Genomic DNA, 25,615 nt, shown 5'->3' with positions numbered 1-25,615 from the left:
TAATTTACAATTTACCCTATTATCTTTTTTTATTTTTTGATATAAGATAGAATTTTTACTCTAGTCTAATCTAAGTGTATATGTGTATGAAGTTTTCTACTGAAAATTTGAACTCCAACTCTTACCCCACACTTTACAAACATTTATATGCGGAATGTGGAGTGAATAGTTGTTGGTTCACAATATTTCTTGCTTTCATTAGTAGCTTTCCTTGTGTTTCGTGAAACATGCATTTTCCCTATTTGGTAATAAATAAGTAAACGTTTTCTGAAAACAAAAAACGTGCTCTATACTTTTCAGATTGCTTTATATTTTAGGTGAGCTCTTCCCGTTCATATTGGCGTCCTCTCGAGGCCCTTAATACATGTGCATATATTCCTATATTTTTATAAGTTCCAACTATATGAAGACAATTGGATCAAGTCCAAAACCATCAACTAATATATATATATATATATATATATATATATATTTTTTTTTTCTGAATACTACAATATTTTATTTTGAAAAAAAGTTTACTGGAAAAACGCATCGACAACCATTTCTGCATACCAATACTTGGATTACTATGGGCGTATTTAGATACTGTTCATTTTGTTGAAATTGAAAAATTATTGTTGAAAATATTATAAATAAAGATAAAAATTAATTAAAATAATATAGTAGAGTTTATATATAGTAAGTACCAAACAGTACAATGGAACCAATAAATAATAATAAAAATAAACTAAATAATGAAATAATTTTTATTTTTCATTTTAATCCAAACACCCACTAATGCTATTATTATTAAATTCACGTCTGTTCCTATTGCTTTAAAAAATGTTAATGATAACAAAAATTTTAATAAAATATTTAATTGTATTTTTTTTGGGTTACTTGAGATTGAAGTTCACGTTTTATTCACTTTCATCATTCTGTCGATCCCTGGAGGATGTGTTTTAAGAAAAGAAAAAGAAAAGATCTATTCAGTACTTAATGAGATCATGCCCACGTGTGGCACACTTGACGAAGAACCCATTCCAAACGTGGACCCCACGTTCGACATGTAGGCACCGCCATTCATACAGGGTAATTGGCAGATGATGCAATGCATTAAAATCAAATCAAATAAAAAATAACCCAATAATCCTATGTTCTAGTAAATTTCACAATGCCCATAAAAAAAAAATATATAGTAAATTTCACAATATTTGAGATCCTTATATATGCGATAATTATTTATTTTTACTGTACATTATAATTTGTGTTTATATACAAAAATATTCAACAACAATAATAATAATAAAATGATACATAAATAGTCATCATTTTTTAAGCTTAGTATTATATAGGAGTTATAAATTAGATACATAATATAAAATTAAATAATAAATAAAAATGATTTAGACTCAATTTGTATTCTAAGACTTAGCATTTCTCATTATAAATTTTGTCAAAAGGGTTTTTTTGGAAACGGCTGTGTGTATATAAAAGTGTTGAGAAAGAAGAAAAAAATAAATAGCCGAAAATGCGGAAACGTCCACATCAGGAGATAGGAATTGGGCACAGACGTGTCAATTTTGAAGAGCACGACTTGATTCTTGAATGTTCAATTCATACAATAACGATAATTACGGACACGTGCTCTAATTTGGTTTCCCTACTTGCTTTTTTATTTTATTTTTTATATATATATTAAATAAATTAAATTAATGTGTTTTTTGAGGTTGGGAATGGGAATGGTGGTGGGACGGATTACTTGCTTATCTACCCATTTTTTTGGGTAAAGAGCAAGAGCATAGTGGAAGGAACTGGATTCTCTTACAGTTCTCTGCCACCTCAATTCTTGTCTTTTCCTTCATAAAAAAAATTAAAAAAAAAAAAAAAAAAAAAAAAAAAAAAATCAAATTTCAAGTTGGTCTTCTCGAACACTACTATTTCACATCCAAATCCAATTCATTGCGTCAACATCCATTAAGCTTAGTTTTCACTTTTCAGGCTATCTTACACTACTATTATTGTTTTTTGGTTCATTATCTACAGCTCATTTTATTGCCAAGATTGTTGTTAGGTTTAAAAGCCAGTTTTCTTGTAATAAGATGAATGCTTGCATGGCTGATTGCATTATTTTAAGCACTTCTGTTTGATTTAATGAAGTTTGCAGGTTATTAAAAAAAAAAAAAAAAGGAATCTAAAGCAACAAATAAATATTTGTAAGGACACGATTTGGTGACGAACCTAAACAGTATTGGGTTCGTACGTAAAAGGCCCGGACAATATGATTTGTAGAGCGTGGGTGTAAAGAGCTAGGCTAACTGTGGTATTTACCTCCAAGATTTTCTCTCAAGCCCATACCATGTTTTCCTTCTTTTTTGTTGGTATAATCAACGTCTTTTCTTAAGTCCCTAATGTTACTCTCTCCTTCCCCCTTCTTACTTCTTTCTCTTCAGTTTTATGTATGTTCTTCTTTTTTTCTCGATCCCCTTCTTCATGTTCCTCTTTTAGTTTATATACTCCCCTTCGCGATCCATCTTCACCGAACACGTGTAGATTGTGTCCGGGGGATTTCTTTCTATCCCATCTGGCGCCTCCTAGAACTTCCTACGGGCAGCTGTAAGGCTGCTTCCCTACTGCTCAGGTATCACCTCCACATTAATGCGGCCAGAGAGTTGGTTGAGAGGTCATTAATGCGGAGGCAGCTATAGTTTCAGATATTTGTTTGCCTTATTTCTTTCATCTTTAGTCGGCTACTCTACCCCTTGAGATGACCTACTTCTGAGATCTGATCGTGGTGAGACCACGTCCTGATCGTCTTCGGACGCGATCGTCCTCGGACGCCTACTGCCGAGGAGCATGGCGTCCTCGGACGAGTGCACGACCTCGTATGGGCCACTAGCCCAACGATCCTCAACCAATTCTGAATCCTATGGGCCTATCAACCGAATGATCCCCACAATATTTATGTGTAATAATTATTTGATTACATCTTTAATATATATAATAATTATTTCTTAGTAACAATTATTCTTTAAATTGAGGAAAATTATTATTTTTTAAATTACTATATTAGCTATTCCTTAATATATGTAACAAATTTTAAAATTAATATATTTTTAAAATATATAAACCTCCATATGTATTATTTTTTGTAAACTTTTATATGTGTAACAATCAAACTTATGGTTATTACAACTTTTTTATTCCTAGTAATAAAGATTACTATTATAGATACTAAAAATAAAAAATAAAAGCTTTTATACTAACTTAATCTCCATTTAGTGTTTCAAATATGCCCTTAAGTTTCCTTGTAAAAGAAAACAAGTAATACCACTAAATTATAACGCTCTTAGCCGAAAGAATTGTAGTTAAAACAGTGGGGATCAATAATTTAATTCTCATCAAAAGTGAAAATTTTCAACAATGAGATGTTATGAACGAAGAAGGGCCTATTTCGGTATTTGCCAATTTGTTCTTGGAATTATTGAAGTGCAAATGCCTCACAGCACAGTCAACAACTCAAAATTGTGAAAAGCAAAAGCAGCCAAAGTTTTTGGGGAAAAGAGCTTTCACATCAACCAGTTTTTAGTCAAATTTAGTCTAAAAATTCCTTTTTGTTAGGCTAGCTAACGTACTATCTATAAACAATTACGATAGTTTTAGTCCTCCACTGATACTCAAATACAGTAAGTACTATTTTCTAGATTCACTTTTTCAAATTTTATCATATAAATTTTTTTTTATGCGATAAAAGTGTATTTTTTAGTTAAGTGGTCATATGATTAAATTTTAAGAAAAAAACCTAAAAAACAACACTTAAAGTACTTTACATAAATTTTATCCTTATTCTTTCACTATTCTACTTTAATATTGTAGCATTTTCTTTCTCCTTAATCATATTTTCTTTCGGTATTTGCCAATTTGTTCTTGGAATTATTGAAGTGCAAATGCCTCACTGCACGGTCAAAAACTCAAAATTGTGAAAAGCAAAAGCAGCCAAAGTTTTTGGGGAAAAGAGCATTCACATAAACCAGTTTTTAGTCAAATTTAGTCTGACAGTTCCTTTTTGTTAGGTTAGCTAACCTACTATCTATAAACAATTACAATAGTTTTAGTCCTCCACTAATACTCATATTATTATTTCTTAGTTCATTTTTTAAGATTTTGTCATTTTTTTTTTATGTGACAAAAGTGTATTTTTTAGTTAAGTAATCATATGATTAAATTTTAAGAAAAAAAAACTTAAAAAATATAATTTAAAGTATTCTACATAAATTTTATCCTTATTCTTTCACTATTCTACTTTAATATTGTAGCATTTTCTTTCTCCTTAATCATATTTTCTTTCGGTATTTGCCAATTTGTTCTTGGAATTATTGAAGTGCAAATGCCTCACTGCACAGTCAAAAACTCAAAATTGTGAAAAGCAAAAGCAGCCAAAGTTTTTGGGGAAAAGAGCATTCACATAAACCAGTTTTTAGTCAAATTTAGTCTAAAAGTTCCTTTTTGTTAGGTTAGCTAACCCACTATCTATAAACAATTACAACAGTTTTAGTCCACCACTAATACTCATATTACTATTTTTTAGACTTATTTTTCAAGATTTTGTCATGTAAAATATTTTTTTTATGTGATAAAAGTGGATTTTTTAGTTAAATGGCCATATGACTAAATTTTAAGAAAAAAAACCTAAAAAACAACATTTAAAGTACTCTACATAAATTTTGTCCTTATTCTTTCACTATTCTACTTTAATATTGTAGCATTTTCTTTCTCCTTAATCATATATTCTTTCGGTATTTGCCAATTTGTTCTTGGAATTATTGAAGTGCAAATGCCTCACTGCACAGTCAAAAACTCAAAATTGTGAAAAGCAAAAGCAACCAAAGTTTTTGGGGATAAGAGCATTCACGTCAACCTCAATGAGTTTTTAGTTAAATTTAGTCTAAAAATTCCCTTTTGTTAGGTTAGCTAACCTACTATCTATAAACAATTACAATAGTTTTAGTATTCAAGTAAGACTTAGGTACAGCACCTAGATGCTGTTTCTTAGGTTCTTTTTTTAAGATTTTACTATGTGGATTTTTTCTCATAAGATGAAAGGTAACTGATATAGTACAGTAGAACTCATAAATAATACCAAAAAGTATAATGAGACTTATAAATAATAGCAAAAATAAATTTAATAATAAAAAAGTTGACTTTTTAACTCAATACCAAACACACACTAAACGTGGCTTTAGCTAGGCTAACAAGAACGCTTTAATACCATTCATTTGTTCCGGATGTTCAAGGGTTAGTTCATGTCCTGAAATTATAGGGCAGATAGGACTAGGAGGCTAGTAACCGAAACTGTGAGGTCACTTTTTCATAATGTTCCTCAGGAAATGACCCAAACCAAACTTGGTTGATCATGCATTAGCTTTACAGGATGATTGCCCATGAAAAGACAGGTCCACAAATTGGTTTTGCACCTGCCACCTAATTGAAATGAACGGGTACAATTTGGGCTTAAACAAGCGATCGGCTGATTCATCATTGTTTAGTTTTTTATTTATTTATTTATTTTTTTATCAGTATTACTACTATTCATCATCCTTAATATTTAAGAATAAAATTTAACTCTAAACATGTTTGGAACTTTATGTTAAAACCATCAATAGGAAGATAACATTTATCTTTGTCATATACAATACACATAAATTAACACATTTTATTTCCTTATTAATAATTGGAACCCAAGGTTCTAAGACTCCAAACATATTTGGAGTCAAACCTTTTCCAATACTTAAGATATTCTTTGATACCGGTACATAACTAGACAAATGCCAAACTCCTTGGTGAGCAAAAATGTTCTTTTCAAGATCATGATTTATGGAGTCTGAGAAGTGACATTCAGACCTTCGCATAATTTCTTTAAAGTCAATCCTCCATGTCCCAAACAAAATGTGATAGAATACTATGGACCTTAGTCTATGGAGTATGGACCCCCTTCTTGGTGAAGCTCATGCCGCCCTTTCGGCTCTCAAGATGTCAACATTCCATTGCATCTCATTCGTCCATATTGAAGAGGATTCCCTTAGTATGATAGAAGTCCTTCAAAATCCTTCTATTCATACCTAGGAATTCCTTTCCCCATTTTTAACTTCTATTTTAGCATCCTTGAACCCCCTCTCTTGTTGAGATTTTTGTTTTGTAAATAGAGACCTTAATTTCTTAGCCCATAATCTTGCTACTTAGGTTGCTTTTTGTATGTGAGATGGGCCCATAGAGATATCTTCCCTACTGCTTGGGTTTCTTGCCCGGTTTCTATATATATATAAGATGAGTTCAAGTTACACTGATGAAGAAGAAATTCAAAGGTAAATTCTCCTGTAGGTGTCTTCCACGAGAGAGAGAGAGAGAGAGAGAGAGAGAGAGAGAGAAGAAATTGAACATTAGGCTGGATAAATTTTTTATTATTATTTAAAGATAAATATGGGACAAAGTTAATGCGGTTTGATTACTTATTTCTAGGACAATTATGATATGACACAAGTATTTTTCCACCCTTAGATTTTAATAAAGATCAATGATCAAGAAAATGTGTAACTCTTGTAAGGTTAAAAAGAACAAAAACATCTCACCCAAAGCTTCTCCAAATACAAACAACAAAACAACTTTACAATTAAAAATTCCCAAAATCAGCCATATAAAAAAAAAAAAAAAATTCATTGTAAAATAGGAATCCTCTTCCATGTAAATAAGACTCCTCCAAATTTTAAAAAAATATAAAAAGGTAAATTAATTTTTACTAAATCTTAGAGATTTTTATATTTTTCATTTAAATTTTAAACTTTCAAACTGTTTCTTTTAAATCACAATTTTTCTAAAACAAGTTTCATTTAAACCTTCTATCACAATTTGAATGTTTCTTGTTAATGTATATAGGTTCATTGGGCTCTAGGCCCAATTTTATTGTCTTACATTACAAACATATTAATATAGCACACATATTTTTTTTTATTATAGGAAAACTGAAAACTATATTCAAAATAGTCAAGAAAGAACATCATGTGAAAGAGCTTGCTCAAGAAAGTAAGGATTCTCTTCTATCCATACAATAAAATCATCTATGCCTCCCGCATACTTAGCTAATAAATGGGCTGGTCTATTGCCCTTTCTTTTTACATGAGAAAATTCAAGCCGCCTAAAGACCTTACATAAATCCCGCATCCTATCCACAATCGAAGCTACTGATGAAGGTGGTAAGGAAACTTCACAAAGAGCATTGTAAATGACCAATGAATCACCCTCCAAAATAATATCTTGGATACCAATGTCCCTCGCAAGGAGCAACCCATCTTCAAACGCTTTGGCCTCTGTCTCCAACGCACCCAACGGAGCCAAAACCTTCTTACTCATCGCTGCCTCTACTCGTCCTCTATCATCCCTAATTATAACACCCAAGCCCGCTGCCTTCTGAGATGCAAACATAACCCCATCCACATTGATCTTAAACCAATTTGCCCGAGGAGGAAGCCAAGACCCAGTCCTCTCCACTACTACTGGTGCAGACCTCCCACACTCATTCGCTGCCCAGTACTCCTCCAAATATTGCGTCGCCCACCTCACCACATCCTTGCCAGCCTTCCTTGCACCGCCGAGTCTGACCTAATTCCGATGAAACCACAATGCCCAAGCTATGGTAATCATCCTAGCCACCTTATCCTCTTCAACCCAATCAAGAATAACCATTTTCCACAGCAGGTTCATGAAAGAACAACAGTCATATCGATTTCCCAAGCCCACCAGCTTTGACCATGACCACACCTCTTGAGCCTTGACACAGCCCCATAACACGTGACCTGTAGACTCAGCCATCAACCCACATGCATCACAAGTGTCATCTAGCACCACTTTTCGTCGAGCAAGATTGACCTTTGTAGGAAGAGCCTCACGGCAAGCCCTCCATACAAAATGACGTGTCTTATGTGGAACCGGTAAACTCTAAACTTTCTTCCAAAACCTCCTAACCATACCTGCATCTGAACTAGCACCTCTTCCTACGGCTTGGGAGATGGACACAGCCAAAGAATAAGTGCTTCGAACACTGAATTGGCCATTAGGAGACAAGGCCCAGATCAGTTTGTCCTCAGGCAGCCTAGAACTTAATGGAATGCTATTTATCAATTCAGCTTCATGAGGCAAGAACAAAACATCAATGACAGAGACTTTCCAACTAGCACTTGATGAATCAATGAGGTCACTAACCCGAGTGTTCCCATTCAGAAACAAATTAGGAGACACCACCTTATACGTGGAAGATAAAGGCAACCATTTATCCTCCCATACCCGGATTCGCTCTCCATTCCCTACCCTCCACCTCATACCCTCCTTAACTATATTTTGCGCAGCTATAATACTCCGCCAAGTATAAGAAGGATTACAGCCAATTTTTGCTTCAACAAAGTCACAACGTGGGAAATATTTAGCCTTTAAAACCTTGTACATCAGAGAGTTTTACATATTACCTCATAGCCTTTCACCTCCACAATGGATTTCCTGGCCGGGTTGAATTGCAGAGCTCATAACCACGGACCAAATTGCTGCTCACTCAACTGTAAAGATCCTTTACTACTGAGCCATAAAATACAATCTTTATCATCATGCGAAACTTGGCCGCACCAGTAACAAATATTCGGCAAACATTCATACATAAAAGCCACCCAATCATTCCCTTGTCCATCCTAAGAGATCTTCCTCCCTCTGCATAAGGGTTTTGTAATATCCACCTCCACGCGAATGCGCATAAAATTACCTCCTCGCATCTCCCCTACATCCTTAGATTTAACAACAGTCCCAATTGTTTCACCAATGCTCATGGCTGCCTCCACCATTAAAAGCACAAACGGAAGGTTGTGGAGTTGAACCCAAAAAGTCGTCTTCTCAAACCAAAGATTCTGGACTGGCACTGTCCCATCATACCTTAGAAAAGCCAAGAGATGGAGATCAAAAGCCCACGGCTCGCCTTGGAGAACCTTCTCCACATCAACTTCCAATTCAAACGCGATTAATGCAATATTATTACCCCCGTCACTCACCTCAAAACTACCTCGAGTACGCCATATCGAATGGAAGGTTCTTGCTACTGCTTCAATGTTGATGGATCTCCTCGTGAAAAATTTCGCAGCCAGGACAAAGTTCAGATTCTTCTTATTCCTAGTCAGGTCCACTTTCCTCTCTTCACTCTCTGTTAGTGACAAACGCTGCCATTTGTTTTCTAAATCCTCCATACCTGAGTTCCCACAAGCCCTACAAACGCGTACAGGAAGTAAAACCTACTCACCGCCCTACTAGTATCGAAGTACTAGAGGGGACTCAACCTCCTTCTCCGAAAAGAAGGGAAACCTTGCTGCTACCGTAGAGAGTAGGAAACCCTAGCCGCCACAGAGAACGTCTAGCACACATACTTGAACTAGAATCATGTCTTGTACTGCAGTCATATACCGGGGCAAAGCTAAAGGGAAATTGCCCCCTTGATTACCCCCCAAAAAACATTTTTTTTTTTTTTTGAGAAACCCCCAAAAAAAACTTCTTAAATATAGGCATTGAGTTTGCCCTTGAAAAATTAGTTTGTCCCATCCCAAATAGATGGTTTGATACAATGATATATTGATTCTGAAAAAAATAAAAGAAAAGATCCGTTTAGCAAGAAAAAAAACTAAAAACTAAAAACTAAAAAGATAAATATGATATATTATTATTTTTTAAATCAAACAAACAAATAGATAAATTATATATGAGGGACTCACAATTTTTTTTGAATAATTTAAAAAAAGATAAGTAGAATATTTTTTTTATAAAAAAAAAAAAAAAAAATCAAACAAACAAATAGATAAATGACCAACTCAAGGCATTCTTTTTGGTTAAAAAATTAATAAACTCATTGAACTGTAGGTCTTTAATAATAATTGAAATTCAATTTTCTTATATCATGACATTTTTAAATTTTAAATCAAATTCATATTTCTCATTGTACTATAACTCAAAGTAGTTGACCCATATTTTGAAGTTAAAATAACTATAGAGACACACGCACATACTGACATACACACTCTTTCACGGCAATAAATCTCTATTGCCTCTATCCCTCCACTTGTATTTCTTTTGTTAATCTCCCAACATTTGCATAATTTCAAATTTTGAGTTTTTGCTATAAACTTAAATTTTAAATACTAAGAAGAACAGATTAAGAAATTTTAAATTTATATATATTTAAAAATAAATCAAGGCAATGAATCGATATAAAATTTTCCATGTATATTACTATACTTTTATCACTTTTTACTTTGATTCATTATTTATTTTATTTTTTGGGAAAACAAATTAAATATTTAAACTTTAATACTTAAATTAATCTCTTAAATTGATTGTTATTAGCTATGATTTGAGTTATTTTATTTTTTATATTGATATGAAATATAAGCATGGGTTTGGATCCAAATCAAATATTTATATATGTACTTGAAGTTTATTAAGATTTTGAAGAAATCTAAGCATGAGCATGGGTCTAGATCCAGTTCTATGTATAAAAAATAATTTATATTGACGAATACATTATTAAATAATTGTTTATTGATATTTTTTGGATTAGTTTTGCTTTCAAGATTGTCTTTGAATCTTGCCCTTCTGAACTAAAATCCAATCTCTGCCACTACTCACAATGCATTCTATATAAAGACAATCATGTAACTTTTATTTCTATGAAATATTAGTATTTCTAACATTATAGCAATTAAAGCCAATGCTCTGACCCTTTATTACTTCTAGTGGCTTGTCTTCTTTGGTGTTACTTCTCATTGTAGCCACTGCAACAACTTCTTTGGTGCTATTTCTTTATGTATGTTACATTACCACTTTTACAATACAATCTAAACCTCTTTCTTTATTTTACAATACATCACATTAAAATAATGTTACTTTATCAGAGAGAGAGAGAGATGAAAACTAGGAGAGAAGAATAAAAAATAGAAAAGAATAAAATGCATAAGCAAGAGTCATCATGCATTTTTAGATGATATTGTAGCAATATGTAAAAATGTGAACAGTGATACATAACCAAATATAGGTATATTTTTGGTGATTTTGTGCTACAATATCATCTAAAATGAATTTATATACATGTTTCAGCCACCACAACAAGGAGTCTTGAACACCATAGACCATGGCCACTATCAACACCGTCGTCTACTGTGCTTCAATCATCTAATCGCCACCACCAAACAATAGATCTCTTGTTGATCAACCCAACCACATAAAAAATTGCAGTCATTAGATGTTGAATGTGCCCTCACATGCCACCTAAAGATTCTTATGGTCGTCCATGCGCCACATCTATTTTGTGCTAATGTCAATTGCCACATGTCACTCAATGGCTGAGCCATGTCAGTAACATGTCATTCGATCCAAACTGAACCAGGTAGCCATTGGATTTCTAGGTGTGATTGATCACCTATTGTCTAATTAATTTAATTACTTAATTAACTAAAGGTCATCCTAAGGGCTCTTAAACTAAATAAGGTAGGTGAAGTCTCGAACTAAAGAACTTAAACTCGAAAGCTTGATTTCATGCGGTGAATGTGTTAAGCATGATAAAATGACTATCCAAATGATGGTACCTCATTTTGATTTAATCTCAACAATTTACATTTTGGAAAATAACTAAGATATTTGGCTTTTTTTTTTTTTGTGTGTGTGTGTGTGTGTTGGGGAAAAAAGGGTTTATTTGCAATCAACATATGGGTATACTATATAGATAACTATGTGAAATTATTTACATATAAGTAAGCATGTGAAGAAATATATATAACATGGGAGATTATATATATACATATATATATATATATATATATATATATATTTATAAATAGGATGAATAATCTTACTACACGTAAAATAATATATGCATGCCTAACATGTAAATGTTAAATATTACTACGTTAGAATGCTATATATACATAGCTTATCATGTGAATTTTTTTTAGAATACTAAGTATTTTAACACACACACAGAAAGAGATGAGAAAGTCTTAAAGAAACTAATAGTGGTGTATTTCCAAAAAAACCAAACTCTTGGAAACATAATAACAAAATATATAACATGCGAAAACAATAAGCTTTAAAGGTAAAGAGATTACCATTTGCCCTTAAAAGCATTTTTAATCTACGAAAAACATTCTCTTAGGGGGTATTTAAGAGGCTAATGGAGGTTTACTTTAGTGCTGGAAAATATTTAAAAATGAGGACTTTGGAATCCTAGACGATGTTAAAACAGATGATGGAGGATGATAGTTGATTATTATTAGTTAATGTTGATGATGAAATAAATGGGGGAAAGGGGAAATATTTAAAGGGAAATGGGCTGGGTTGGGCCTGCTGGCTTGCTCATTTCTAGAAGCTTAGAGGTCATTCCAATACGGAAAATTATTAGGTACTTCCGGAGTACTATAAATGCGTACTCTCCTCTCTCACATGAATTATGGGTCCTACCATGAATTTAATTAGTGTGACCCACCATTCATGTGAGAGGAGGGAGTACGCATTTATGGTACTCTGGGAGTACACAATAATTTCCCTTCTGATCCCATTTTTTTCCCTCTCTGGTTCTATCTTTGAGCAATTATTTGAGAGCCTTTCGAACTCGAATTTTTGCATTCTTGCTGTCATCATCAGAAAGGTCTTGCAATCTAATTTCCAAAGGTGCCTGCATTATTCTATTTAGAGTAGCGGATGCGAAGACATTTCAGGTGGAAGAAAGGTGGTTATGTGCAATGATAAGTGTAATTTTTACATGATTTTTATTATCCTATTATTTATTAAAATTGTTAGTTTTCCTTTGTTTCTTTTGATTTGATTTGATTTTTATTTATATTTATCTATTCATTTGTGGTTTGAAGGAATGAGAAGATTTCAGATTAATCTACAAGAGCTTTACATGCAAAGTGGGGCTAGGCCAATTGAATCAAGTAAACTTACATCCAGCCAGGCATAAATTCAAGAGAAGACCAACCCAATTAAATTCAAGTCCAATTGGAGTAAGGAATCAAAGGAAATTCGCACCAAATCCAAGTCCAATTTGGATTAGGATTCCAACCTGCACATCAGTTAGTATTTTCAGCATAACTTTGGGCTTACATGTCCAATTGAGATTATTCAAGTTGGGCTGGAAAGTTAATTTAAAGGGCTACAACTTTGTAGTTTACCAAAAGCCCGAATTCTAAAGTTAAATGGGCCAAAATAGTCAGTTAATGAAGCCTAAAAATATGGGATTTTCTCCAAACGGGAATAGGATTCCTTGACCTATTTAAAGTCTCTTTAGGGAAAAAAGAGAGAAGAAAAACCTGAGAGGAAAACGGGGTGCCGCATTGAAGTATTTTTTTTTTTGGGAGTCTTTCTGAAGAGGAGGATTTGAGGACAAAGGCGAGAGCTTCATGTTGATCAACCAATTCAGATGAAAGACATAAGTTTTATTTGTTTTATTTTCAATTTGATTATGAATTAAATTTTATTTTCTAGAGCGTTGATGTAGTCTAGCAATGAACACACACAATTTATATTCTAAGTTATTTTATTTTTAATATTTCCATGATTGTGTGTTTAATTCTTATTCTTAATGCTTAATATTTCTTTTTACGAATTATTGATTGATCAATTGAATGACAATGAGACCGAGAGGTGATTTGTTATTTTAGTTCTAGAATTAAACACCATTAGTTGAGCGAAAGTAGAGATGCTTTACTGCGATTAGTGTGATTTTTCAGAAAATTCAACAGTACGTAACGAGTCTCCAATTAATTAAATTCACATAGAGATATGGAATTGTTATTTGAAGATATTTTTGATATTATTCGAGAGAAGATATTGAATACTTAAGGAATTTTTAATCATCAAAGGGAGATTATTAGAATTTAATAATTAGGAAGAATAAATCCCACACCATTAGTTGAGCGAAAGTAGAGATGCTTTACTGCGATTAGTGTGATTTTTCAGAAAATTCAAAGTACATAATGAGTCTCCAATTAATTAAATTCACATAGAGATATGGAATTGTTATTTGAAGATATTTTTGATATTATTCGAGAGAAGATATTGAATACTTAAGGAATTTTTAATCATCAACGGGAGATTATTAGAATTTAATAATTAGGACGAATAAATTGTGTGGGATTTGTTAGGTGAAATCAACTGCTTTAGATCCATTCTTATTATATTTTTACACTGTTAGATTTTTACACTTTGTTAATTCTTTTTATTCGTAGATTTATTTTTATTAAATAGTTTAATTTAATTCAGATAGTAGAACATTCCATTTATTTTCGATTTTCCAAATAGTAATTAATTTAGTGAATTTTGGTATTCAATAACATAGTTAATCCCTGTGGGTTCGACATTCGTTTTCTAAAAACACTTTACTACTTGTTACGATTCTGTACGCTTGCAGATTATTTTTCGTGAACATGCAGAAATTTGCAAAGATGACATTTTGCCTATCTTGTGCATGCGATATCTCTCAATCTGAAGATAATATTTTCAAGCTGTTTGTTCTGTGAAATAGATAATTGATCTTTATTCATGAAAGTTCAAGATTTTTTACATCAATCATGCCTGAAATGAAACAGTTTTTTGAGCGAATCACCCCTAAAAACCACTTTTTGACCTGAAAAAACAGATTTTGTGCAATTTGTTCCAACTTTGTGAGGTTACTTTATGGTCTTGTCGACCTCCATTCTTTATTGTCCCAATCTTTTGATGATGTGAGTTGGAGGCCCTGGAAAGGGGTGATAAAATCGTGTTTTTGCATAAAATTTGCACTTTAATATTTTTGGTAAGTTCTTTTTATTCTAAGTGGAGATTTTGCTATCCAAATATACCAAATTGAAGTTCGACATGAGATCGTTTAATTATAAATTTATAATTCAGCCGAGATTAAACTGTAATAAAACTTTACAAAAAGAGAAACGATATGTCTATAATATTTTTATAACATTTTTACAACAAATCCTAAGTGACAAGTTATTACTAGTTGTTATTGTTGAGGCAAAAAAGTAATCTTAGCGTTAGTTTGAAATTTGAATCAATAACAACTAACCACCTGTAATTTGTTGTAAAAATGTTATAGACGTAACATCTCTTTTACAAAAATAGATGTCTTTTTATAAAGACGAAACTATAGTATTGGTCCCTGAAATTCAATTAGTCCCTCAAGTTTGAAACGAGCAAAATTGGTCCCTCAAGTTTTAAAATTGAGTTGTATTAGTCCTTTTACTGACTGCCGTTAGTGATGTTACTTATGTGGCTAACGGAATAATAACTTGACATTTTTTTTTAATGATGTGGCAATTTTTAATTAAAAAAATTACGAATTGTTTGGTACTGATTGGGTCTTAGTATTATGCTGGTGCCAACTTGTTAAAACTTACAAGTAAGTTAAAGATTAAAAAATAAATAAATAAACTGCTTGCAAAGCTGCTCACATTTTTCATACAAGTTTTGAAAAATATTGGTTGACATTTACGGGAAGCCCCCAACGAGTGTCCCACCCTTGTGGCTTTTAAAACATATTTACTGGTTTAGTTTTTTTTTTTTATTTTTTTTTTTAATGTTTATTGAAATCCAATTTATGTGGCATCTGTGTCTTCCTTTTACTTGATTTGATTTCCTTAATAAAATTTTCTTGTTGATGTATATGGAATGGCCCCTCTTCATGAACTGCGGTAATTAATCTGACATTTTAAACAAATTTCCAATGTCTAGGAAGTGAAGAGGATGGAAGTAAACTACCTACAGTATCATCCAATCCAGATGGCCTACTGTGTTGCTCAACAGCTTATATGTTTGAACTACTCCAGCCAAGATGAGGATTCAATTCGACATGCATTGCAGGATCTAAAAGAGCAATATATTGACAGAAGGATCTAGAGTTTGGTGTAAAGCACAATTCTGTATTTTGGTACCTACTTGTTATTGAAAGAACAATGTAATAGGTTTGCCATCTGGAACGGAGATGTATCGCCAAACTTTTGTAGAATAATCATTACGTCTGTGTTAACAGAAAGCCAGAATGTGCAAGTTCAAGTTTTAATTAAAAAAAATTGTAATTTTTTAAATGATGCGGCTAGGGTTTGGGTTTCTCCACTCTCTACCCTTCTCTCTCTTGTTTGGTACTAGGTTGTGAATCAAATTGTTTATTACATATTTTTTTGATGGGGAGATTATTTCTTACGTGTAAATTTATTTTGTAATTTTTTAATTAAAAAAATGTCAAATCATTGTTTAGTTAGTCATGTAAGTAACACCACTAACAATAATTAATAAAAGGACTAATACAACTCAGTTTTAAAAGTTAAGGGACCAATTATACTCACTTCAAATTTGAGGAACCAATTGCGCACACAGAGTGAACTTGAGGGACCAACATTGTAGTTTCGCCTTTTATAAAAGATTTAATGTGTTTGCGATATCTTATCCATTTCAACTCAGATTAGTGTTTGTGAGTTGTCATTTTAAAGAACATTTCATAATCTTTAACATGAGTTGAAATTTGTCACGATCAAACGGTTGGACTTTTGGTCAAATCTTGATTAAACCTTGATTCCGATTGGTTAGACTTAGTTAAAAATTAGACAAATGGTTTTAAATGGAGGATTATGTCAAAGTAAAGTGGAATTTGGAGGTTTGATGAATTTTGGTTTAATTTGATTAATTTTTCATATATTCGGCTAAGCTTGGTCAAAATTGATAATTTTGGGATTTTAGGCTTTGGAACCATCAAAATAATTTATCCAACGTCTAATCGGGGCAAATTAATCTATTTCATATAATTCCTTTTTTTTTTCTTGTGAAAATATAATTTTTGAAATTTTAAGGCTCAAATTGACATTTTGGCATACAAATCGATGCCAGACAAAAGTGGTATCAACAATTAGTAAGCCCACTCCTAAGCCCCAATCTTTCAATTATATTTGAGGATTTGATAAGATGCATTAAGAAATTACACTCTCATATTATTTAATTTAAATTTTAAAGTATTTCTTATAAAAAAAACTTTTGAACATGGGAGTAGTGCATGTAAAAAGGCTTATGTTAGTTTGGAGAATTGCTTATTTTGCATAGTGTTTATCAATAAATATAGTTTTTGGTAATTTTTATGTTAAATGTGTTACAAAAATGCTAAAAACTAGTTTAAAAAAAAAAATAAGAGCTAGATTATTTGAAAAAAAAAAAAAAAAAAAAAAAAAAAAAAAAAAAAAAAAAAAAAAAAAAAAAAAAAAAGCAAAAAGCTAAACACTATTCAACAAATTTCCAAATGCACACTTATTTCGTTGTATCACCTTATAAATGGCTTCCTACTCAAGAATAATTCAAATTAGATTTGTAATCTCAAACCTAGGACTGAGATTGGATTGGGTCAGGTTTAGACTTGACTCACAACCCGATCCTATAGAGATGACTTGAAATCCCGTTAACCCGAAACTGCACAACTGGGTCGGGTCAGGTCTCAGGCAGGTAAATCGGCCTCAATTAGATCTCTGTTTTAGTGTATATATATATTTTTCAGGGTGTAGTTCATATTCTTTTCTACGTGTCCTACTTTTCTAATTGCATTTCTAACAGGAAAACTTCCAGTCTCAAATTTGCATAGTATGTATTTTCCATAAAAGTTTGACATTAATATTAGTGTATAAATCTGTCGAGTCAAATGGTTCATTATGTTTTCTTTCCTTCTTGAATGTAGTTTTGTTTTTGGAAAATGTCTTGAATGTAGTTGACATAATATATTTATTCCTTATATATCCATTTTGGGAAATTGAATCTTAAAAATCAATTTGAAAAATATAGGGTTTTAATTTTAATGAGTTTTTTGAAATACGATATTTTTCCAAATAAATTTAGATCCCTTGCATTTCTCTTAATAACTAAGCTATTTAACATCTACTTTAGCCAGTTAATATTTGCAATTTTAATGTGACCAGTTCCTCACCCGAATGCACTCCTGTATGATTTATTAGTAATATGATTTGTAATATTTTAAGTTTGAAAAAGTTGTTTGTTTCTTGTTCCTTTCGCTGGACAAGAAGGCTTTGTAACCTTGCTGCTCATAAAGCAGCTAGGATGTATCTTTTGTCCAAGTCTTTTTGCTTTCATCATCACAGCTTGCTTGAAACTCTCTTTAGAGGTTCGTACGGCAGATGACTGTCTTTGTTAGTCTTTTCCTCTTTCAATAAAAATTGAATTTTTTCAAAAAAAAAAAGATTCTTCCACTTGATTTCAAAATTTTCTTATTGGAGATTAACATACGGTGAGCTCTAAGACAAACCAAATCTCGCCAACTCCACCCAACAAAATATTTGTTCCCTATTAATTTACTAAACAAGTTGATGAAAGTATGAATTTTTTATTCCTCCTTTAATTAAAAAAATTAATTAATTCAATGTAAAAAAAAAAAATCAAAGTTATCTAAAAAAGCAATTGAACTAATTAAAACTTCAATTTTGGTATAAAAAAAATTAGCATATATAATACCCATTAGGATAAGTATAAATTGTTAGAATATATTTAGTTTGCTCGATTCTCATTAACTAGGTTTGATTTGCATGTTGGCAATCTAGTTTAGCAAAATTCATACCAAATTCAAAACATTTAAAATCAAGGTTTAATAAAGAAAAACATAACTAAAAATGAAATTTTAATTTTCATAAGGTTTTGGTTTAAGAAAATTTCAAGAGATATTTTTTTTCTGTTTTTACATAAGAAAATTGTAAAATAAATTCAATACATCATGGGCTAGTACAGTCTGAATCATATAAAAGGGAAAATGCTAAAATGAAAAGCAAAAAGTAAAACATTCTAATTTCAACCAAATTCTTCCAAACGACACTTATTTGATTGCATTGCATTGCATCACGTACGTGCACACCTTATAACTAAAGATCATTTGTAACCTCAAACCCAATGCTACTGTACAACCTCACGTAGTTGTTTCTAGTGGAAATGGATGGAACTTGAACCCCAGCAGAGGCCAACGCATTCTCACAAATATTGGCACCGTCGGCAGCGACTTTAGCGTCATAGTTGGCAGTCAAAGTATCCTCGTCTAATTCTCCAAGTGCACTTCGGAATGATCCAACCACTGCGCCGTACCAAAAAGAGCATTGTTTAATGGGTTGAGTGTGGTTTTTGTTGAGCAAATCATAAATGTAAGCTTTGCTTTTGGTTGAATTGGCTACAGCCATTTGAAGAGCAATCTTTGCGAGATCTTTCAATTCGGATGTCGTTGCAGTTCGAGGATCAGATTCCAAAGCATTTATGCAGTCGCCATTGTTTATAGTTTTGTTGCAAACACCTTCAACTAATTTATTAGTTGATGCATTTGTTGGTAATGGAGAATGGAGAAACAAGAAGAGCAAGGAAAAGGTTAAAGCCACAAGAAGATGATGGCCTTGGAAATCCATGTAGTATTATTATTATTAGTAGTAGTGGTAGTAGTAAATAGTAATAGTTTACAAAGGGCTTTATAATGAAAGAAATAAACCGTCTGCTTTTGGAAAGCTATATTTACGTTCGATTATATAAGGCCTCACGCCATCCACGCACTTGACAACTGTATTAATATCATAAGTATCACATATTAATTTAAACGTTTCCTGTTTCTGTCCTTGCCTAGATGGATGGAGATGGAGTATTTCTTTTCTTTTTGTTAGTTAAATAAGGTTGGCATGGTTTTTAGTTTCTAAACCCAAAAAAAAAAAAAAAAAAGTTTCAATGGGCTCACTTTTCTTTTCTTTTCTTTTTTGGATAGGATATGCCCATTTTTGTTGTCTTGCACTACACATATATTTATTTGTACAGCACAAATATTTGTATTACAATCGTGTCTTGCACCGCGGGCGGAACTAAAAGGGAAACCGCCCCCCCTTAACCTCCCAAATAAACTCCTTAAATACAGGCATTAAATTTGCCCTAAAAAATTAGTTTGTCCCCTTCTAAATAGATGGTAAGATAAAATCAATTATTGTTTCCAAAAAAAGAAAAGAAAAGAAAAGATCCGCATGTCCCCTTCCTAATAGATGGTTAATTAGATAAAATCAAATATTGATTCCAAAAAAAGAAAAGAAAAGATCCGTATGGTAAGGGAAAAAAAAAAAGAAGATAAGTATGATATATTGCTTTTTAAAAAAATCAAACAAACAAATAGATTAATCATAAATGAGGGAATCACAGAAATTTTTTTGAATATAAAAATATTAAGTAGAATATATGTGGATTTTTTTATTAAAAAAAAAAAAAAATCAACCAAACAAATACATAAATGAGGAACTCAAAGCATTATTTTTGGATAAAAAATTAATAGACTCCAGCAAGTTTTCGTCTTTAATAACAATTGAAATTCAATGTTCTTATATCATGACATTTTTTTAAAAAAAATTTAAATCAAATTTATCTTTCCCCTCAAAGAAAAAAATCAAATTATCTTTCTTATTTCCACTATAACAGTATAACTCAAACTCAAAGTAGCTGACCCATTTTTTAAAGTTAAAATAATTATTAAAATAAAACAAACACGACAATGAGGGCCTGCTTGTAAATATTGTTTGAACAACAGTTTTCATTATTTAAACAATATAACACATATTTCTACAACACTTTTTTCACCCACATTTATTTCCACAACACTTAAACAATATTACTAGAAATCTCTTACCAAACAGACCTTAAATCTCTATATATTGCCTCTATCCCTCCACTAGTATTTTTCTGTCAATCTCCAAACTTTAACATAATTTCAAACACTAAATTTTTTATATAAACTCAAATTTTAAATAATAAAAATATAAGTTTGGCTTACCTCTAGTACTTTTTTTAACTGGACATATTCTTTTGTTTTAAATATACAATAGCAAGTGATAGCGAGTTTTAATCTTCACTTTTTATTTAGTTAGTGGATGATGTGACAATTTCTTATTAAAATAAAATGAGATTTCAGTTAAAAAAATACTAAAGGTAAACCAAACCTTAAAAAGAATAGATTAAGAAAGTTGAAATTTTTATTTTTTTATGAAAGCAATCAAGACAATGGCGCGGTATACTATTTTCCATTTATATTACTACCACTTTTTACATTGATTTTTTTTTTTGGGGGGAGGGGGAGGGGGGGGGGGGGGGAGAGAACAAATTACATATTTGAAAATTTACTATACTTTTACCATCTTTTACTAAGATTAATCTCTTCAATTGATTGTTATTAGCTATGATTTGAATTATTTATTATTTTGATAATATGAGATATATATTTACACACACACTAGACTCTTTGCATGTGCTTTGTACATGCTCAAAGGCTCTTCTATTTTTTTCTAAAAGGACAACTTTTCATTCCTTATAATTTAGGGTTGATGCATCTTCCAATCACAAAAATACTTAGAGATGTAATGAGATTTATGTGTTTTTTGATGTGTTTATATTTTGTGCTACATTTCATCACACTCCTTAGGGATTTTGGTGATTGAAAAATGCATCAATCCCGAATTGTAATGAATGGAAAGTTTTGTCCATTAGAAGAAAAAAATACAAGATTTTTTTTACCATTCGCAATACGCTTGCAAAGAAGCTAGTCTTATCTTCTTCATATTATTACTCACTCCATCTTTTTCAAACTCCTATTCCCCACAATTTTATTTCAGTTTCTTTAAATCGAAATAGAATTTTTCCATATAAAAATAAAACTTTTGGATTTGTAAGGCTTAATTTGACATTTTAGTATGCAAATTGAGGTCGAACAAAAATGGTATTGACAATTTGTAGGTCGAACAAAAACGGTATCGACAATTAGCAAGCCCACTCCCAAGTCCCAACCTTTCAATTATATTGGAAGACTTGGTCGTTGTAATAAGAAATTCAACTCTCATGTTATTTAATTTGAATTTAAAAATATTAAAAAAAAAAAAAAAAAAAAAAAAAAACCTGTGAGACAAAAAGCAAAAAGTTAAAAAATTTTCAACAAATTCCCAAATGCATCACCTTAGATGGCTTCCTACTCAAAGAATAATTTCAAAGCAGATTTGTAATCTCAAACGCAATGCTACTATATAACTTGGCGTAATTGTTTCTAGTCGAAATGGATGGAATTTGAACCTTTCCCAAAGCCAAGGCATTCTCACAACTATCAGCATCGTCACCAGCGATTTTGGAGTCATAGTTAGCACTCAAAACATCCTCGTCTAATTCTCGAAGTGCACTTCGGAATGATCCAACCACTGCTTCGAACCAAAAAGAGCATTGTTTAATGGGTTCAGTATGGTTTTTGGTGAGCAATGCATCAATATAAGCTTTGCTTTCTGTAGCATTGGCTACAGCTAATTCAAGAGCAATCTTAGCAAGATCTTTCAACCGGGATGCCTTTACAGCTCGAGGATCAGATTCCAAAGCTTTTAAGCAGTTGGCATTGTCTATAGTATTCTTGCAAACACTTTCAATTAATTTAGTTGATGATGATGATGATGATGCATTTGTTTGTAACGGAGAATGGAAAAACAAGAAGAGCAAGTAAAAGTAAAAGGTTAAATTTACTACTAGAACATGACCTTGGAAGTCCATATTGGTCATGTAATAGGTTGATGATGATGGGTGAAGAAGAAGACTCAAAATCAAATTATTTTTATAGGGAAAGAAACCATTCCTTTTTTTGGAAAGGTAATTTACCTTCTGTTATACATGGCAACATGAATAAGGCCTCACGCCATTTACGCACTAGACAACTGTATCTCCTCAAAAAAAAAAAAAAAAAAAAAAGACAACTGTATTAAAATAAATATCACAAATCATTTTTACAATTTTCCAAATTTAAAAATGAATCCGCAAGTCAAGCTGTTTATTGTAAGGAAATTACTCCAACAGTCCAACTCATTACATGATGGCCAAATGATTATTTACATCCTTCTCAAAAAAAAAAAAAAAAAAAAAAAAAAGATTAGTTACATGTTTTTTTTAGTCAGATTTAATGAGTTCTCTATGTGGCTAGTTAGTTTATATATATATATATATATATATATATATATATATATGGATAAATTATATATTTGGTCCTTATCCTTTAGGCTAAATGTCAATTTGGTCCATAACCTTTTAAATGTTCTAGTTTAGTCATTAACTTTATAGTATTGTGTCAAAATGATCCTTATTAAGTGATGGATGGAAAATGTTGACATGACTAACAATCAAAATAAAATATTATTTTCATGCAACATAAATTGTCACGTATTTTGCCACCTCAACATAAACTTAAAAAAAATGTTAGGTGAGAGTGAGGTGGATTTTTATTAGATTAATTGAACCCAAAATAATTTTTTATCACTCTCCATTATGGCATTATCATTTATCCCATGCCTACACTCTTCTTCTAAGCAGACTAAGCCAGACTTGTCTTTCAATCCTCTTGCAAAGGCGAAGAGCTTTCAAAATTGATTGCCTGAGATCCATATCCAGGGTTTGAAAAGTTTAAGAGAGATGCTACATCTACAACATTTTTACAATAAATCACAGGTGGTTAGTTATTATTGGTTCAAATTTCAAACTAATGCTAAGATTACTTTTTTGCCCCAACAATAACAACTAGTAACAACTTGCCACTTAAAATTTGTTGTAAAAATGTTATAAACATATCATTTCTCAAAGTTTAAATATCACAATGAAAATAAAATTCCCAAATAAAGCTTTTATTCTCTAGTCAAGAATCATAACACCTCTCCATTCAAGAATCATAACACCTCTCCATTCAAGAATGTAATGCCAGATTTTCATTAAAACCAAATAATAACACCAATGATAGATCTGTCTAGACCATCAGAATAAAAACTAAAAAAAATATTTTATGTAAAAACCTTCATTTTCTTGCAAGCCAAACAACCCAAAGACCCTTGATGAGCTACACTGGCACAGCGACCCAAAGGCTTGCCAATCCTAGCTTTTTGCACTGTCTAACCACTCCCTTACGATTCTACCCGACTCGATCTCCTCAACCACCGTGTCCACTGAACATTGCTTCCTCTTCTTCCCATATGGTAATTTAGTAACTCCCTCTCCATGTCATTCCTTCGATTCTTGCAAGATCCCATTGTCGAAGTCTAGGAACATGTGGTTGCCATTGGTGTGGATGGTGGAGGGTTTAGGTGATTTCATGGAGAGAGAGAGAGAGAGAGAGAGAGAGAGAGAGAGAGAGAGAGAGAGAGAGAGAGAGAGAGAGAGAGAGAGAGAGAGAGAGAGAGATAACGATGCTTATAAAATTTGGTTTTGTTAATATTGGGCGAAAATAACCAAATAACACATTTTTGCAAACTATGTTATAATTTACCACTATTTCGAAAATATGTAAGAATCTACCACTTTTTAGGTACTCGAGTTTAGCGAAATCGAATTTTCCATAGTACTCAAGTTCAAGGAACTTAAGTACCATAAAAAATTTTGAACTCGATGAGTACCATAAAAAATTTTCCAACAAATTTAAAGTATATTTTTTCAAAGAACTCAAGTTTTTGAAACTAGAGTTTCACTTCAGACTCGAGTTTCACAAACTCGAGTTTTAAAAAGGTAGTAGATCCCTACATATTTTCAAAACACTGGTAAATTGCTAATTTTTTTGCTAAATAGTAGTACTAGGCCATTTTCACCATTAATATTGGCTGAGGTGGATTTTTAATTGAGACGGTAAGTTTTAATTAGTCCACTTGGAATACATGTGACAGTCTATGTGGCATGAAAATAATATTTTATTTTGACAGTTAGTCACATCAATATTTTTATCCATCACTTAACGGTAGGGACCATGTTGACACAATACCAAAAAGTTAGGGGCAAAATTGACATATTTAAAATGTCAGAGACCAAATTGACATTTAGCATAAAAGTTAGGGACCAAATATGTAATTTACCTTATATATTTGTAGTAGGGGTGTCCATAGAACCCGTCCACCAGCACAACCCGCCGGACCCGCCCGAACCCGAACCGACCAATTCGACGGTCGGCGGCGGGTCACCACCCACAGAACCCGATCCCTTCGGGTCAGCCAGCGGGTTTCCTCCCCAAAAACCCGAGCCACCCGACCCGACCATAAAATCGACAAAATCTGGTGAGATTGGAAGGTTTTCCGACAAATAGCTACTTGAAATCCACCAGATCCGGTGATATTTTTTATTTTCCGACGAAGATCTACATGAAATCCACCAGATCCGGCGAGATCTGGTGAGATCTACTCCAGATTCGACAGATCCAACCAAATATTGACCAGATCTAGACCGATCCAGCAAAATATCGGCACCGGCGGCGAAATATCGGAACTGGCGGCAAAACCCGAAACCGAACCGACACCAACCCGAAACCCGACGGACCCGAACCGGATGACCTGACCATTAAAACGGGTCGGTTTCGGTTTCAATTTTTACCCACCCGAAAAATTCGGGTCGGTTCCGGGTCAGGCACAAACCCGACCCGGCCCGACCCGTGGACACCCCTAATTTGTAGTATTGAATTATGGGTAGGTTAGAACTTAGTACAGATAGGATTCTCCATTTTAGATAGTTTTATCAAGTGCCTTATTGTTGG

The 25,615-nt window shown here is 32.3% G+C and overlaps 2 protein-coding genes across 2 annotated transcripts; both read right to left on the bottom strand.

The window, feature by feature from the left end:
- Nucleotides 1-18,940: 18,940 nt before the first annotated feature.
- LOC115975178 (pectinesterase inhibitor-like) lies at nucleotides 18,941-19,478 on the bottom strand. Its single transcript, XM_031095871.1, has one exon. It carries the CDS (start codon nucleotides 19,470-19,472, stop codon nucleotides 18,945-18,947), a length of 528 nt encoding a protein of 175 aa, XP_030951731.1. The 5' UTR covers nucleotides 19,473-19,478; the 3' UTR covers nucleotides 18,941-18,944.
- Nucleotides 19,479-22,068: 2,590 nt separating this feature from the next.
- Nucleotides 22,069-22,614, bottom strand: LOC115963963 (pectinesterase inhibitor-like). Its single transcript, XM_031083232.1, has one exon. It carries the CDS (start codon nucleotides 22,612-22,614, stop codon nucleotides 22,069-22,071), a length of 546 nt encoding a protein of 181 aa, XP_030939092.1.
- Between the last annotated feature and the right edge of the window lie 3,001 nt (nucleotides 22,615-25,615).

This window comes from Quercus lobata, chromosome 2, assembly GCF_001633185.2.
Source record: "Quercus lobata isolate SW786 chromosome 2, ValleyOak3.0 Primary Assembly, whole genome shotgun sequence".
In the NCBI taxonomy this organism is placed as follows: Eukaryota; Viridiplantae; Streptophyta; class Magnoliopsida; order Fagales; family Fagaceae; genus Quercus; species Quercus lobata.
This window is presented reverse-complemented; position numbering and strand designations above follow the sequence as displayed.

Bases quoted from the DNA above. Each gene is read 5' to 3' on its own strand.
- LOC115975178 (XM_031095871.1), bottom strand. From the start codon at position 19,472: ATGGATTTCCAAGGCCATCATCTTCTTGTGGCTTTAACCTTTTCCTTG.
- LOC115963963 (XM_031083232.1), bottom strand. From the start codon at position 22,614: ATGGACTTCCAAGGTCATGTTCTAGTAGTAAATTTAACCTTTTACTTT.